Source organism: Lissotriton helveticus, chromosome 3_1 (genome assembly GCF_964261635.1).
Source record: "Lissotriton helveticus chromosome 3_1, aLisHel1.1, whole genome shotgun sequence".
In the NCBI taxonomy this organism is placed as follows: domain Eukaryota; kingdom Metazoa; phylum Chordata; class Amphibia; order Caudata; family Salamandridae; genus Lissotriton; species Lissotriton helveticus.
Window position 1 is genome coordinate 727,248,610 of NC_136061.1, and position 16,236 is coordinate 727,264,845.

The 16,236-nt window shown below is 46.3% G+C and overlaps 1 protein-coding gene across 2 annotated transcripts in view; it reads left to right on the forward strand.

Annotated features, from left to right (window-relative positions):
• The first annotated feature begins 1,283 nt into the window (after window positions 1-1,283).
• Window positions 1,284-16,236, forward strand: part of SYT9 (synaptotagmin 9) — a 1,008,207-nt gene continuing 993,254 nt past the window's right edge. For both annotated transcript variants that reach the window (XM_078680878.1, XM_078680879.1), the window contains exon 1: window positions 1,284-1,842. In XM_078680878.1, the coding sequence (XP_078537004.1) occupies window positions 1,695-1,842 (148 nt within the window). In that variant the 5' untranslated portion in view covers window positions 1,284-1,694. The remainder of the gene's footprint in view (window positions 1,843-16,236) is intronic.

The window sequence follows — 16,236 nt, forward strand, 5'->3', positions numbered from 1 at the left end:
TCCGGGCTTTTCAGGGTCTATCCTAGAGGTGACTTATAAGTATTAAAAAGAAAGGTTTAGGCTGGCAAAAGGTTTATTTTGCCAAGTCGAAATATCAGTTTAAAACTACACGTACAAGCTGAAATGGCAGACCTGAGGCATATTTGAAGGGCTACTTAAGTGGGTGGCACAATGAGTGCTGTGGCTCAATAGTGGCATTACATTTACAGGCAGTACCACTTTACTACAGATTTGCAAGTAAATTACATGTGCCAATTGAGTGCAAGTCAATTGTGCCATATTTTAATGTGAGAGAAAAAACTTTCTAGCACTGGTTAATGGTGATAAAGTGTACAGAATCATAAAGCTAACAAAAACAAAGTCAGCCAAACAGAAGGATTGAAGGCGAAAAAGTTAAAGGGAGAACCAAGCCAAGGATGCCGGTTCTAGCAATCCAGAAATTATGTCTCCATGATACATTTTGTATGTTCCTAGATGTTGGTCATTGGGTTAAAGTCCCTGATGCAAATAGTAGTCTTTTGTCGGAATAATTAGAGTGGAAACGTTGGACCAAATACTGAATTTCTATCTAAACCTAACCGCATGTTTAACCAACAAGAGTTGTACGAAACTTTACATTGGCCTAGCCCTTGCAGAATTCTCAGTATACATACATGTATTTATTTAGCAACATGCAGAACAACGCTGATATTGTTAGCTGCAAATGTGACTGCCATAAATGTAAAAGTCCGAATCCAATTGATTAATTTACCATATCCGATAAGCCAATACTGAAAAAAAGCACTGTCCACTGCAGAAAAACGAAACACCACATAGAAACCTGCACTGTAAAAAGTGAACATGCGATGCGAGCTTATGTAAATTGCTGCCAGATATTGTACTTCAGTTCTTCAAAATAGGTCGAGCCCTCTATTACCCATTCAGATGTCTGTTTTAAACACTGCCTGTAGACTGTTCCGTGGATTTAAGCATTAGTGTATTAATTCGGAAATGCCCTGTTTCATGTGCATTACAATCATTCTATCTTCCCTCGATGTATCTGCCCTCTCCGCTGGAAATACTAATCCATCTTATGGGCAGGTTTCTGTTTTTAGGGATTTACATCCTCAAACAATCGTCTTCCTTCCTCGCGCGTGTAGCCATCAATAAGAGATGCACTCTCAAAAACGAGCAAATTAGGGCGTGTTGAAGCGACTTGTCAGCTGCGCACCAATGAAAGTTTCTGCGAGGCAGGAAGCTCTCCCGGGGTTGCACTGGAGGAGGGGACGGGCAGGCTGAGCGGCACAGACTGACAGTAATTAGCCGAGCCTTCGGAAGCGGGGAGGCTGGCTCGGGAGAATCCCCAGGCAGCCGCCTCGCCCAGGAGATGCCATCAGAGCTGCGCTGATCGCTCCTCTGGCCGGCTGGGAAGAAGAGCGGAGCCCTGCGAGCGCTGCTGGCCCCGCCGCACCGAGCCTCCCGGATGACTCCGGGCTGAAGCAACCAGTGGCATCCACCCCCACCCCCCTCGCGCTGCTTCCAGAGGCAGGTCACCGCCAGTGACATGCAGACCCCCCGCCGCTGGGCTGCGCCTTCGCTGGATTATGGTGGGGGCTGCTAGAGGGGTGCTGGCAGCAGGGAGGGAGCGCGCCTGATCGGGTGGCGTGGAGCAGGCAGAGAGCTCCTTCTTCCGTTCAGAAGGATGCTGGTGGGAAATGCCTGGAGACAGAAAGGATGAGATCTGCCAGAAAGCGCTCCAGCTGCTGGGGAACCTGTGCGCGAGTGGGACCCTGGAGAACGAAAACTGCCTGGATTTTATCTACTACATGCGCGAGCGAGACCGACCCCGACCTGTCGACTCCGGTAAGTAGAAGATCGCAGTACTAAAATCACAATATCTCAAACGTTATGTAAGTTCAGCCAGCGTCCATAAAAGTGCCATGCCAAGTGACCTCTTAGTGCACATTATTCTGCGTTACTGCTCATGTATTTATGAAGGATTAAGTTCCTCAAGAAACGTTGTTTTTCGGATTTGAATCATTCTGCGTGTGTTTCCTGGTCCGTATGCCCTAACAGTACCCGGAAAATCATTCCCCCATATTTATATATTAACGCTTTACTGCAGGAAGTGCCGCTCTTCCCGGTGGTACGGGTTACTTCAGGTCGCAGAGGTGCATCGCCGTATTTCCGACTTAATACCATCTACCTCCCTTGCTGCCTACACTTCTGATTCAAAGCAGTCATTTGGGTGTGCAGTTTGAAATTACACCACCCAGTTCCCTAAGTATTTGAATATTTGTAAATGCTTAGACAAAGTTAAGGCATTGCGCTAGGAAAGCATCTTGTGCAGAGTAAGCTGTGTATAGTCGGGGCTGCTCTTATGCAAGCGAGGGGGGCTTCGGAACTTAACAGTCTCGACTAAAGTGCCGCCATTCCATGTGTAAAGGAATAGGTGCTGGGTACCAAAGTTTTGCTCAGACGCCCGTGGCCGCAGCAATCGAAGGTCGGGTGCCGAATATCTAGGCTGCTTACCCCTGCTTCCATTTCCTGCCTCTTTCTTCCACCACCAGACACTCCCTGCCTCTGCATCTCACTCTTGTAGGTTCCGGCTTCCCCCCTTTGTCACGATGGTGTTGTCTTTCTCTTCCTCCGCCTTTGCTGTGTGTTGTTTCCCCCTCTCTTGTTCTGGGTCATAATATGATAAGGAATCATAAGTGCCGGTCCCCAAAAGTGAGTGCCATTGTGCCCCACCTGCAGAATATAAGCACTGCTCTGAACTCTAGGGCTCCTCTCTGCGTGGTTTGGTGACGTGACGTCTACTGGCGATGATTGGTTTCCAAGTCCTGGCATCTCCCATCACATTCTTTAGGTATTTATTGTGAGGTATCACAAATGCAGCTTCCTGTGGTACCTCGTCCGCCCGTGGCTAACAGCAGCACTATAGACGTAGGCGATTTATCCCCTCCTAGTTTTTTTCGCTTTTCATTCTAGTCTTTGTAGCGTTCCACTTCAATTATAAACTCTGACCCCTTCCTGGCAATCTGCATGAACTATCCGTTTATGCCATCGAGCTGCTTGAGCTCTCTGACTTTGAGTATGCCTATATGTATGTATCATGTCAGACTTGCATATGTTCTATACGTATACATGGATTAAATCCAATTGGATAGGTTAATTTTACGTAGTTAAAATTGTATTAATATTGAGAATGTATCTACATTTATATTAGACCAATAAATCATATTTTTTTCCTCATTTTATCTGTTGTTATACTTACTTTTTGTCCGAAACATTCGTATCTTAATCCGAATCAAACAAGTATTTTAGAAATGTACCGTTAGCCTCCAAAGCCACTAACATTCATCCACAACAGCGTGTACACGGCATTTGTTGGCTTAAGTGCCTGTTGCAGGTAGATGTGAAAACTGATTTCTGCAAAATTCACTCCCGAAAGAGATGGAGAAAGATTTTTCGTGATACAAACCAAGGAGGGAGTTTGAGGACGGCCACTTATCCTACAGAGGCCTCTCTTTGATTTGAGGGTTGGGTTGTGCATCAAATGATAATTCCTGCAGTGATAGTAAGTTTCCTGGACTCATGGGTCTCATTACGAGCTGGGAGGAAACCCCGATTTGTGAGAAATTTGGAGTTTGCACACAAATCAGGATCACACGTTGTGTGGTAATTAACAGGCTCATGCTGCTCATGGCAATTAGTGCAGGCCTGCAATTTTCTAAGGGCATATTTGGACAGGAAAGCCCTGGTAATATTGTCTGGTTGGAAACGGATGGAAAAACTTAAATTTTGTAAATGGTGCCCTAAACATAAACCAAGCAAGTAATGTAATGACACATCCCGACTTGTAACAATTGCAATAGGGGAAAATTACATCACCCACTTCTTGGAGGATCCGTTCTAATGGTTGCCTTCCCATTTCCTCTCGACCCTAAATCCTCCCCTCAGTGGGTGTGGTAATCGGTGTAAGCAGTAGCATTCAGGGCATAGGTAGGTGCCCACAGAAGGGGAGGTGAAAACAGAGAGACAAGATTTGTCAGGCTCAATATCCCTGCTAATGATTGAGTCACAAACCACTGCATAGAATCCGTTGACTCATTACAAGTGTTCGCTCCATCTCTGCTGCTTCCGGAAGAGTATTGTCTTATTTTGTGATCAGCAAGTTGGAGGTTAACAGACAATCTCAAACCATTCTGGTGGGATGCAGTCGTTGAGTGTGGTGGGTATACACCAGTGTTCCTCAGCTCGTCTAGTTTTTTTTTTCATTTTCAATCTTTATTTCGATCAATTTTAGATCATAAAAGATAAACAGTACATGTTCATTTTAAAATAACAAGAGTATCCAGACATAATTAAGCAACATTTAAAAATGATATAAACGCCATTCGCTAGATATTACAGTTTCATAAAATCAGAACATTACATTTATGCCGGCTCTTGATCCAATTTTAAAAAACGATTACGGATGTGCCACATCGCAGTTAAAAATTTTGCCACCCCAAATACAATAATAGGTGAAAGGTCCGTTTTTAGAATCCTATAAGCTGGGAGGTAACGGGTAAAGCCCAATTGTTTTAGGAGGGGGACAAGCCAGTATTTCCTGGGTCTTCGATAGGCCTTGCAGAAAAATATAATGTGAAGATCATCTTCCCGATAGTGTATGCATGACGGGCAGTGCTCTCTCGATGAGAACTGGGCCCAGTGTTTTGTGAAAGCCCTTGTAGGAAGTGTGCCATATCGCCATTGTAAAAAGATTTTCCTTGTAAGGACTAGGGAAATGTGGTCTAGCACACGTTCGAGTAAGTACACTTCTTTAAACTTAAAAAACAATTCTGACAAGGACCCCATCCGAGTTTTTCCCATTGTGGCAGAGAGCTTCATCTCATGAAAGTCTCTCACTAGAAGTTTACGTGAGATCCTAGTACATGTATTAACTGGGTCTAGCCATAATTCTGGTCTACCTAAATTCTCACAGGTTAGTTTGATGTAATTTAACCATGGGATTTTTCTTGATTTAGGTAGACAGAGAATCTCTTGAAGCTCACTCCTATAGCTCGTAAGTTCTGGCGTGCTCCAAATACGGCGCCAGAAAGTGATTGGTCTTAATCCCAGTTCCTCCTCAATGGGTCTCACACCTAGGTCAAGTCTCAGTGGGAGGAGAGGGGTACTTGCGGGTAGAGCCGCCATCTGCCTAATAAAATTGTTATCAATAATTTGTAGTTTATGATTAGGATAATGACCCCACAGTTTACCCCCATATAAAACTGCCCCCCTGGCCTGCGTTTTGTAAATTTCGAGGGCAGCGCTAAAAGGTTTGTACAATGATCTGCTTATCATCCTGGAAATACCTCCGGTTAGTTGGACCAATTTCATGTGGGCCTTTGCCCGATGCGTGTCCCACGTCAAATCGTGATTAATAGTTACCCCCAGGTATTCGAAGGTAAAAACCCTCTCTAATCTTGTTGAGCCAATAGTGGGATTGGGACGTGTTGAAGGGGGGGGGGTGTTGAGAATTATGAATTTGGTTTTTAACGCATTGATCTCAAGCCCCTGCTCCGCACAAAACGCTGAAAACCCGTTCAGGACTCTTTGTATTCCCATTGGAGATTTGGACAGCAGCAGGGTGTCATCCGCAAACATGATTGCAGGCACCCTGCTGCCGTTCAACTTGGGGGCATCGATGTCATTGATCCTGGTCAGGTGATCAATTACCCCGTTGACAAAGAGGCAGAACAGGGTCGGTGCAAGCACACAGCCCTGTCTCACCCCCCTGTCAACGGAGAACCTGTCGGAGAGTGCCCGTTTCTACCACACCTGACTCGTGCAAAATGTCCCTGGTGCAGCCTTATCAGGATGGTCAGGCTGTCCCCTGGAATGCCCAACTCAGACAGTACAGTCCAGAGTCTGTCTCTGGGTACTAAGTCGAAGGCGGCTCGCAAGTCCACGAAAACCATGTACATGCTGCCGCCCTCGAATACCGCAGTCTTCCAAAAAAGGAGGTTCAGGCGGAATATCTGATCCATAGTGGAAACCCCTCTTCTAAATCCCACCTGATAAGGACTAACAGCTAGATTCATGAAAGACCCGTTTTGCGAGTCTATAATAGCGATTCATAAGGAATCGCTATTACAGACTCGCAAAACGGAATTCATGTAGGAATCGCAATATTTATTGCGATTCCCACTGATTCCTTATTTGCGATTAGCTAATTGCTAATCGCAAATAAGGAATAACTCCCCATTCATTCCTATGGGCCTAAGGACCATAGGAATGAATGGGGAGTTATTCCTTATTTGAGATTAGCAATTAGCTAATCGCAAATAAGATTGCGATTTCAAGGGTGCCAGGGTGTCCAAAGGACACCCTGTAGCACCCCTGAAATGTAAATTTACACAGGTGTTGCGCACACACATGTCCAAAGGACATGTGTGTGCGTAACATGCAATTGAGAAAAATGCACTAAAGTGCTTTTTTCTATTTTTTCGCTATTTACCACGAAGTCAGACTTCGTGGTAAATAGCGACCAAAAATTGCGAATTCGCAATGTAGAAATGGTTAATGAATTGCATTTAAGGAATCTCAAATAAAGATTCCTTAAATGCATTTCCTCGCAAATGTGCGAATTCTTTAATAGCGAATTTTGCATTTGGGATGATGAATCCCAAATGCAAAAATTGCAGTCGCAAAGGGCCAGATTCTCAGAATCTGGCCCTTTGTGAGGGCAATTTCCTTTCATGAATCTAGCTGTAAGAATGGATTTTCCTCTATCCAATTTTGGAGGCGATCTAATACCAGCCTGCCAAAAAGCTTCTGGGAAACATCTATGAGGCTAATAGGCCTGTAGTTGGCTGGGAGCAGAGGTGACCCCTTTTTAAATATGGGAACAATCTCTGCGCCCAGCCAAGTACTAGGAACCTCCATGCCTCCAAGGACAGTATTAAATATCACAACCAAATAGGGTGCCCATACGTCGGGCTCGTGCTTGAATAGGTCGCCCGGCAGACCATCCAGTCCGGGCGCTTTGCCTGTTGCCAGTCCTGTGATGGCTGCACGGACTTCCGTCTCTGTGAAAGGTTCACCCTCGGTTACTATGTCGATGTTCAGTGGGGTGTCGTCAGTAGCGGCGTCGGGGGCCTTATTTATTTATTTTTAAAAATTTTTTGCAGAGTTTTATATAGCGCGAACTAGAACCGAACCGAATCAGTTATCAGAGCGCTTTACATAGCACCAGTTACGTTACATGAGGACACACTTTCATTTTTTTTTTTTTTTTTAGGCACGGGGAGATTAAGTGATTTGCCCAGAATCACAGGGGGTTTTTGGCGTCGTTACCGAGACTCGAACCCAGATCCCCAGGTACGAGGTTGAGCGCCTTAGCCGTTAGGCCAACCCCTCTCTATATAGTGAGTGGAAGTGGTCCTGCCATGTCTTAGCCGAGATGTTAGGTTCAATTGCCGACGCTAGCTCCTCGGACCCCGTGCTAACAATGCACCAAAATTTACGGGAATCCCTAATGGCTAGTGTTCTTGCAAGATTTTCCCATTTTTCATGCTCTCATTCGCTTTTGGCATTAGAGGTCAGATGCTTATAATCCCTTCTTAATGCCTGGACGACCGGCCTGTCTGCGCCGTCCTTAATGGATGTCAGAAGGTCCCGTTTTGCCTTCCGGCAAGCCTGGTTGTACCAGTTGGGTCGATCATAATGCCGCCTCTTTATTGAGGTAAAAAGAACCTCAGCCACAGACTCAATGAGGTTCTCGTGTGCCCTCCCTAGCTCCTTGTGTGTATCCTGGGGCGTGGGGAGTTCCATTATCATGCACACTTTTTCAAGAGTCGGTATAAGCCGGGAGTAAAGTTCACCAACCTTCTCCGAATTAGAAGCCAACTTCTCCCACCTCACTCGCCGTCTGTTATTTGTCAGTGTCAGCCCTGGGGCAACGTCATCTAATTTACCCCCTCTGTCCTCCAGATCACGAACCGCATATACCAGTTGTAAGGCGTTGTGATCGCTGTCTTCCCGTAATATTACCTGGAAATCAGTGATATTCGGCCACATGGAGAGATGAACCATGATGTAGTCCAATCTGGACTCCCTACCCTCTCTATGGTAAGTACATTTTGGTGGAATATCTGAGCCCATACGTCCATTACATGCCCGAATGCCCCACCTCAAGGTAAGGGCTGTAATTTGGAGGGCTAGTGGTGTCCAGGCTCTAGGTGGAGGGGCTACCGAAGGAGGTACCAGCCAAACCGCATCCTCCTCCTGAGATAGTCCATCCAGTAAGCCTGGAAGGGGCTCAAAATGGCAGTTAAAATCGCCGCCCACAAAAAATGGTATACCCTGTGGGATGTCATTTAAAAAAGGCGAGAGTTGGTCAATGGTGTCTGACTCTGTAGTGATGTTTACTGGTCTAGAGTAAATGTTTACCACGATCAGCCTATTCTCATTTGGCCACTCCAGCAAGACCCCGAGGATGTCATTGGAAACTGAGGGAATAAGAGAGGCCCTGCATCCCAGGTCAACCGCCACTCAAGTTGCAAGGCCTCCCGAAGGACGCCCCTTCCCTCCCCATTTCGCCGGGGTCGAGAAAGCAGCAAAGCCAGTTCGAGATACTGCTTCTCTGGACCAAGTTTCCTGAAATAGGCATATGTCCTTGCCCTCAATGAATAAACTCCAGTCAGGACAGTTCAATTTATTCCCCAGATCAGCCACATTTCAGGACAGTATGTTAAGGGAGGATGATCTAGGGTGCGAAGTTGATACATTAGATGTCAGCATAGCCCTTCTACTAACCTGCGATAACACACTAGAGGATTGTTCCCATACCTCAGTTCTAGAATCTTCTAGGTTAGGTGGAGGACCCGTATTATTTAAGAGGGTTCCCGTAATCTTGTTATCTACCTCACCACAGTAATTTATCTCCAAACGACTAACACAACTTGTAGTCGGGAGAGCGATGTTTCCTTGTGTGGATACCCTTGAAATCACCCATCTCCCCTCTCTTACCCTGGTTAAGTCAGTCCACCATATCCAGACAACTATATCTGTTGGATGTCAAAAAGTGGTCAGGCTGGTGTGGCTGATATTGTCTGGGGTAATGGGAGTCGCTCCTAGCTCTACCAACCCAACCTCTCCCTCTCCTCGGAATAGTATGCCAGCCCTCTTCCTCATATGGGTTGTGCACTGGTGGGAAGAAGAAGAAAAGGGGTAGTGATTGGATCGCTGTTCCCTGATCACGGTGTCGCCAACTACAGATATGGGAGACTGTCCTAGGATCTCTGAAATTGACTATAACACAATCACCGTCAATCGATTTATCTATGTGGCCCAACCATGGGATTCTCCTAACCGTGAGCACCGCACTGATAATTCCATGGGGTAGGGGTCTGTTTATGGAGAGCCAACTGATGACCTTGTTCTTGAGAGCGAATGCCGATTCTTTCGAATCCGGCTTTAGCTCAGGAACACTGGCCAAAATGACTGTATGAGGGCAGGCCTCTGGCGGCAGGATCACAGGCCTATTTCTTTTTGAGGCGGCATAGACATCTTGTTTAGCAGCGACCTCTCTAGGTGAGCGGTTGAGCCTTGGATTACCATCAGTCCCCTGAGCAGAGGGAGTTTGTACTGACAAGGATAAAGTTTGCGGAACATGATCGGCAGCTGAAGTAGTGCCAATATTTGCTGGAGGAGTAGGTATTTGTGCTTTTTCTATAGCTGTCACAAAGTCCTTAATAGGGGGCTTAGATGTGACCTTCTTGCTTCTAGGCTCGATTCCACCTTTCGCTATAGTATTGTTTAACTTGTTGGCCTCTGCAAGTTGTGAGGATGTTTGTTCTATGGCGGCTAGCCTGCCTTCGATCTTTGATAGGCGTGTGGCTAAAGGGCTTAGAAGTGTCTTAAGGAGTACTTCCATCCTAACTAGAATTGAATCGTGCGCTTCTAGGGTTACAGACGGTGGTAGGATTGCCACACTTGGTGTCTGCAATAACGGTGAGACAATAATAGGAGGTAACATTTTTTCTGTGAGAGTGGGCCCCTTTTTGCTTTGACCTAATTTGCTACCCTCTGCAGTATCATTAATTTTGGGGATTTTCGCTTTGCGCCCTCGATTGTTCTGTACCCCTCTTTTCCCTTTTGGTATAGCACCTTCCCTTTCCCCCTGCGTGGGGCAGTCCGTGATATCAGTAATCGCATCTGTATTAGGTATAATATTAATGGGAAAGGGAGGGGGCTGCGGTACTTGAATATGTGATAACAGTAGGGATAAGAGGCTAAGATCATCCATAGCACTCATTTCAATGTCAGTGTGGGACATGGTTGAATTATTTAAATTAGATAGAGCTAACATCCCACCCGTCAAATTTTCACCATTCTCTAAGACGACATGATTAAGTCTGTTCTCCGGGGTCTTTGCAAGCGCTATGGGCCCTATAGAAGATCTCCGAACCCATTCAATTTCTTGTGATATGCGCCTTTCCAGTAGCGTTATTTCATCAATCAAAAGGGACCCTGCTTTGGCAAAGTAATTGTCTAGAGTACCTTTTGCTGCTCCAGCAGCCCGCGTGCTCTTACTCCTGGTTTCTCTGGTCGCCATAGTTCGTTATCAAAGCGAGGCGGAAGAGTCAGGAACAGTGACAGAAGCAAAGGGGGTGGCCCAGTCCCGGTCTCTACCGTTCTCGAACGGCCTCAAACGGCCCGCCCTTTGCCCGGGCTGAGTCCCGCGCGCGTCCCACGTGCGCGGGAGTAGGAGTACCTATAAGAGGGAGTTGGGGGCGGGAAGAGATACCAGGTGCGCTATGGTGGTAGAGAGCTGAGCACCCTGGGTCTCGCAGTCCCAGCCCCGTCAGCAGCGGTCAAATCCCGGTATGTGGGAGGTCCTCGCTCTTCAGGCACAGCAGTCCGGGGGAAAAGAAGGAGACAGGAGCCCAGCAACAGCTTCGACAGTTCAAGGCTGCGAGCGGCTCCTGCGAAGCGGGGGCCGCGAGCCTTATCTAGGTGCACGGGAGCTGGGGGAGAGAAGAGACACCAGGTGCGCTATGGTGGTAGAACGCTAGAGCGCTGAGCACCCTGGGTCTCGCAGTCCCAGCCCCGTCAGCAGCGGTCAAATCCCGGTATGTGGGAGGTCCTCGCTCTTCAGGCACAGCAGTCCGGGGGAAAAGAAGGAGACAGGAGCCCAGCAACAGCTTCGACAGTTCAAAGCTGCGAGCGGCTCCCACGAAGCGGGGGCCGCGAGCCTTATCTAGGTGCACGGGAGCTGGGGGCGGGAAGAGACACCAGGTGCGCTATGGTGGTAGAGCGCTGAGCACCCTGGGTCTCGCAGTCCCAGCCCCGTCAGCAGCGGTCAAATCCCGGTATGTGGGAGGTCCTCGCTCTTCAGGCACAGCAGTCCGGGGGAAAAGAAGGAGACAGGAGCCCAGCAACAGCTTCGACAGTTCAAAGCTGCGAGCGGCTCCCACGAAGCGGGGGCCGCGAGCCTTATCTAGGTGCACGGGAGCTGGGGGCGGGAAGAGACACCAGGTGCGCTATGGTGGTAGAGCGCTGAGCACCCTGGGTCTCGCAGTCCCAGCCCCGTCAGCAGCGGTCAAATCCAGGTATGTGGGAGGTCCTCGCTCTTCAGGCACAGCAGTCTGGGGGAAAAGAAGGAGACAGGAGCCCAGCAACAGCTTCGACAGTTCAAGGCTGCGAGCGGCTCCCGCGAAGCGGGGGCCGCGAGCCTTATCTAGGCGCACGGGAGCTGGGGGCGGGAAGAGACACCAGGTGCGCTATGGTGGTAGAGCGCTGAGCACCCTGGGTCTCGCAGTCCCAGCCCCGTCAGCAGCGGTCAAATCCCGGTATGTGGGAGGTCCTCGCTCTTCAGGCACAGCAGTCTGGGGGAAAAGAAGGAGACAGGAGCCCAGCAACAGCTTCGACAATTCAAGGCTGCGAGCGGCAGGTTTTTGGAGAAGGTGGAAAAGCTGGTTGTGGAAAAACCTACCCTCTCAGAATGAGGCAGAACGGAATCCCATGTGGTAATTGCTACATGCTGTCTCACAACCGGGGCCTAAGTGCTTGGTGTGTTAATTATCAAAAATCCTTTAGAGTTCTTCCCCAAATATGTGGAATAGCTGATCTAGTTGCCATATTCAAACACACCCATCTTTTCTACTAAAGAAGGATGACAGGTCAGACCAGGCGCACAACACCCATTGGACTCAAAGGGCTTCAGCCCCCCCCACCCCCTCCCCGTCGTGTTTGGCAGCCCGGGATGAGACAGCTTCCCAGGCTCACACTCAGCCGCACCTGAGCATTTCACAGGTCTTTAAAAAACATTTGCATGTTAATGAAGCCTTGCTGTTGTTGCACCCCTTCTAAGAGCCCCTGCAGCTCCACTCTGCATGTTGCTTAAAGATTCAGCCCCCCCCCCCCGAAATTTTTTCTTAGCCCCCCGAAATTTGGCTTTAGTTGCGCCTCTGGGTCAGACTATACCTGTAGGGATTGTCATCTCATATCTGTTGAATACATACATTTTTAAGAGACATGCTCATTCACTGCTTGGAACTTGAGCTGGCTGCCTCTTAACGCTGGAGATCTTTCACACAGGTACAGGGACCTATGAATCAGAGGATAAGAAGATTTGCAGTAGGAATGGTTGTTTGCCAGAGTATCATAGGCAAACATATCGCCTGACTTTTTATCATGGCCTAAACATCTTTTACAAAATTGATACATCGGGTGTACATTTTCTCTTATTAACGCCAATGGGGTGATATTTTTGTAAACGATGTTCCAGCCTCAATATTCGCGTGCCAGATAATAACGAGGCTATTATATTCACCACAGGCATATTTACATCTTGAAACATATTTTCCAAGATGATATCATAGGATTCATATATAACACACACAGACTAGCACACACATATCTCGACATTAATGGGCGCATAACCCTTTTCAAAGTCTAGGGCACTGGAACCTTGACCTGTGGTTTACACACCAGTATCCTGCATAAGATGGATTAACCTAGAATGATTTTTTTTTTGCTGGATCTGACCCTGCAATGTTTGGGAAACACCAACATCCAGTTTCCAGTTTCCAGTTTATCTCAAACGTTTTGTACAGCATACTGGGACTTCATTGCTTGATCCGCCAGGTCAACCCTTTAGTTTGCTTCAAGTCCCTAATAGAAAGCACATTATTTAATTTAGAATGTTCTGTACTGATATTCTAGGACAAAGAGCAAATGAATAGAGTTGCATTCTGAGAATATGAGAGCATCTTTGATAAGTCAATACAGGAATGCAAGCGAAGTCTACAAATGAGAACAGAGCTGCATTGTTAAAACTCTGCTGATGTCTCAGTGTTGATATGATGCAAGTTATGATTAAGGTGAATTTTGAGATTTCTAGTGGTTTCTGTACTGAAGGACAGCTGTGGCTTTTGCAGGTTAGCTAATACGCGAGTGATAAATGCTCCATGTAAGGTCAGAAAATCCTGATGCTGTGTCCCAGTGAGATCGCACTCTTTGTTTCTCATTTACGCAGATACAGGATTTTCTCATTTGTAGAACACCCTTGCTATGAGTATACTGAGAAGTACTCTGCATGATTTTTAATATGTTGCTCTTCAACAGAAGGCTAGACTTATGTTGAGTGGCTGGGTTGCACCACCTAAATTGGTATATCCTTTTAAGATGGATGACTACAGCATCTAAGACCTGGTCTTGACACTGCTAATGGTTGGCGGCAGCTGATTAAAGGAGTGCCTTTTTTACTTCCCCATCAATGCGGTGTTTTATGACTGGGCACCTCAATTTACTCTGATTGTTCGGAGTGTCCATGAGAATATTTAGATATACGAGAGGTGGTGTACCTATGGGCCAGAGGGCCCATGCATATGTGTTGCATCTACAGTAGTAGAGAGTTCCATAGGATTTAGTGTTAGGGCTGTTATATCCCCTACTCCTTGCATGCCTGTTCCTACACTACCCTCTTGAGTCGCCCTTCCATATAGAATTTTTTTCATACGTGCATCTCTCTGGCTTGGAATCAACATCTTGTGACTGGGATCCGGTAGGACATTTAAGCTTACTGGACCAGGACAAAGCTAGTTCCAGCATGACTGCCCAGCGCTTGACAAGAGAAGAACCTTACCAATGAGATGACAAAATGCAACACCAAGGACTCCACATCTTCTAGAAAGAGATGTGCTACCTGCCATGTGGCTTAGTCTGCTAGAGACAAACTGTTGCAGAATTGGCACTGATAGGGCAGAAGGTTTGCCTTGGAGTCAATACACATCTGATAATGCCAGACCCCCCACAGCTAGTTGTTATGGAGCAGTGACACACCTGAATGAAAAATTCACTTTGTCATGACTTGTCATAAATTTAAATCTTAAGGGTCAGTAGGTTATTTATTAATTTATTTTCAGTTCTTGTATAGTGTGAACCAGATGCAAATGTTATCAGAGCGCTTTACAACATTTTGTCAAAGGTAAACATAGAAACATGGTGGGAGGAAAGTTAAAATGACATTAGTAGGTCAGCAATCCGTCGTTGAGAAGTTTATCCATGATTTGATGCTTTAGTTCATGAGGTAGATCGAGGTTATGGATTTTTGGGGTCCGGGTTAACTCAAGGTATAGCATGGTGCAGTTAACAGTCTAGTGTCCACAAAAGTAATTTTCGCTATGTAATACTTTCTCTGCTTTGCAGGAGACCCCATAAAAGCATTAACGTGTATGTTGCAAAAGTCTGGAAGTAACAAAGAAGATCAAGGTTTTAAATTCATGTTTGAAGATACAATGTGACAGGCAACTTTTTATAGCAGATGGGATAGAGTTCCAGATCTAGTGGGTGCAGCCTGAGAATGACTGGTTCGGAATACACTATTTTTGAGTCAGAGCTTTAAGTCAAAGAGAGTCTGAACTTCGGCGTTCATGGCATCAACCAGAAATGGTGGGTTTGTGAACCAGTTAGTCTAGTCCCCTTGTGTAGAGCCTTGTGGATACTTCAAGCTATTCAGAACTGGCTTATTGATTATATGTTGGTCCAGTTGAGTTTAATGAAAAGGGTTGTGATGTTTTAAACCGTTTGCAGCCTTAAACCATCAGGCTGCAGAGTTGAGTGCTGTTGTGAGAGGTGTACTGTCTGTTATCAATATGCCAGTTAAAAAGACATACACATAGTCAAGTTTCACAAGGACATAGGTTTATGTTATGGTCTTGAAACTCTCAATTGGAAATAAGAGCCTGGTTTTCCAGAGGAGTCTGCTTTGGTGTTGGGAGCTCCTTACTTTTTTTTTGGCGTACCTGTTGCTGATAAAAAGAAGAATTTCTAGACTGACATGCCTGGATTGCAGAGATGTGAACCCTTATTGTGGGGCTTCTTCTTGAATGAATAAGAAACTGAGAATATTACTTTGATGATTACACTTAGGCTATTTAGCCCTGATGAAGTTCCTTTGATAGAGTGTGTGACTTCTTTGCTGGTGCACCCTCCACTATCTTAAAAAGCTCCTTGATAAGGTGTTGAGGTCTGCATGAAGATTCAGGGACTGATTTAGGGTCTGGCGGATAGAGTAAGGCAGACAGGATGGCAGAGAACTTTACCACCCTGCCTTTACTCCACCTGCCAAATTTATAGATATCTGACAGCCCCTGGAAATCTCTGTAAAGTGGCAGGAACCACCATCATGGCGGTTCCACTGTGAATATAGGGAACACTTGAGAGACGACTCTGTCAAACATCATAGCCGGTCATCATATTTTTTCAAAGTTTTTTACTTTAGAAAAACAAATTCCAAAGCAGGAGTTTGTTTTTGAAAAATAAAAGACTAATTACCCCCTCCCAACCATTGGAGCTTTCTCCCACGGTGTGGGGTGTATTTTTTTGGTTTTTATTGTCTCCTCAACAGCCCACGTTAGCTAAGGCAGATTGTTAGATGGCTTACTCCTTATAGCACTACTCCCTTGAGTTGTCGAAGTAAGGTTTACATCGACGTCGTACATTTTATGTATAAATCCGGTGAGCAGACTGAGAGCTTGGTAGAGAGGGTAGTCTATTACAGTGAAATGGAGTATCCTCACTGCAAAGCTCTAAATTAACCCTTGGATTCTTATCCTGTGTGGAGCCCAGGCATTTCTCTATTTGAACAATGGTTGTTTTGCAGTTGTGAATGTTTGTTGTGTTGTGTAGGAGTGTTGTTATGTTGAGGGGGACATCTGAAGAAAATTCTTCTTCTGTGTGTTCATTCTAAGGTGATAT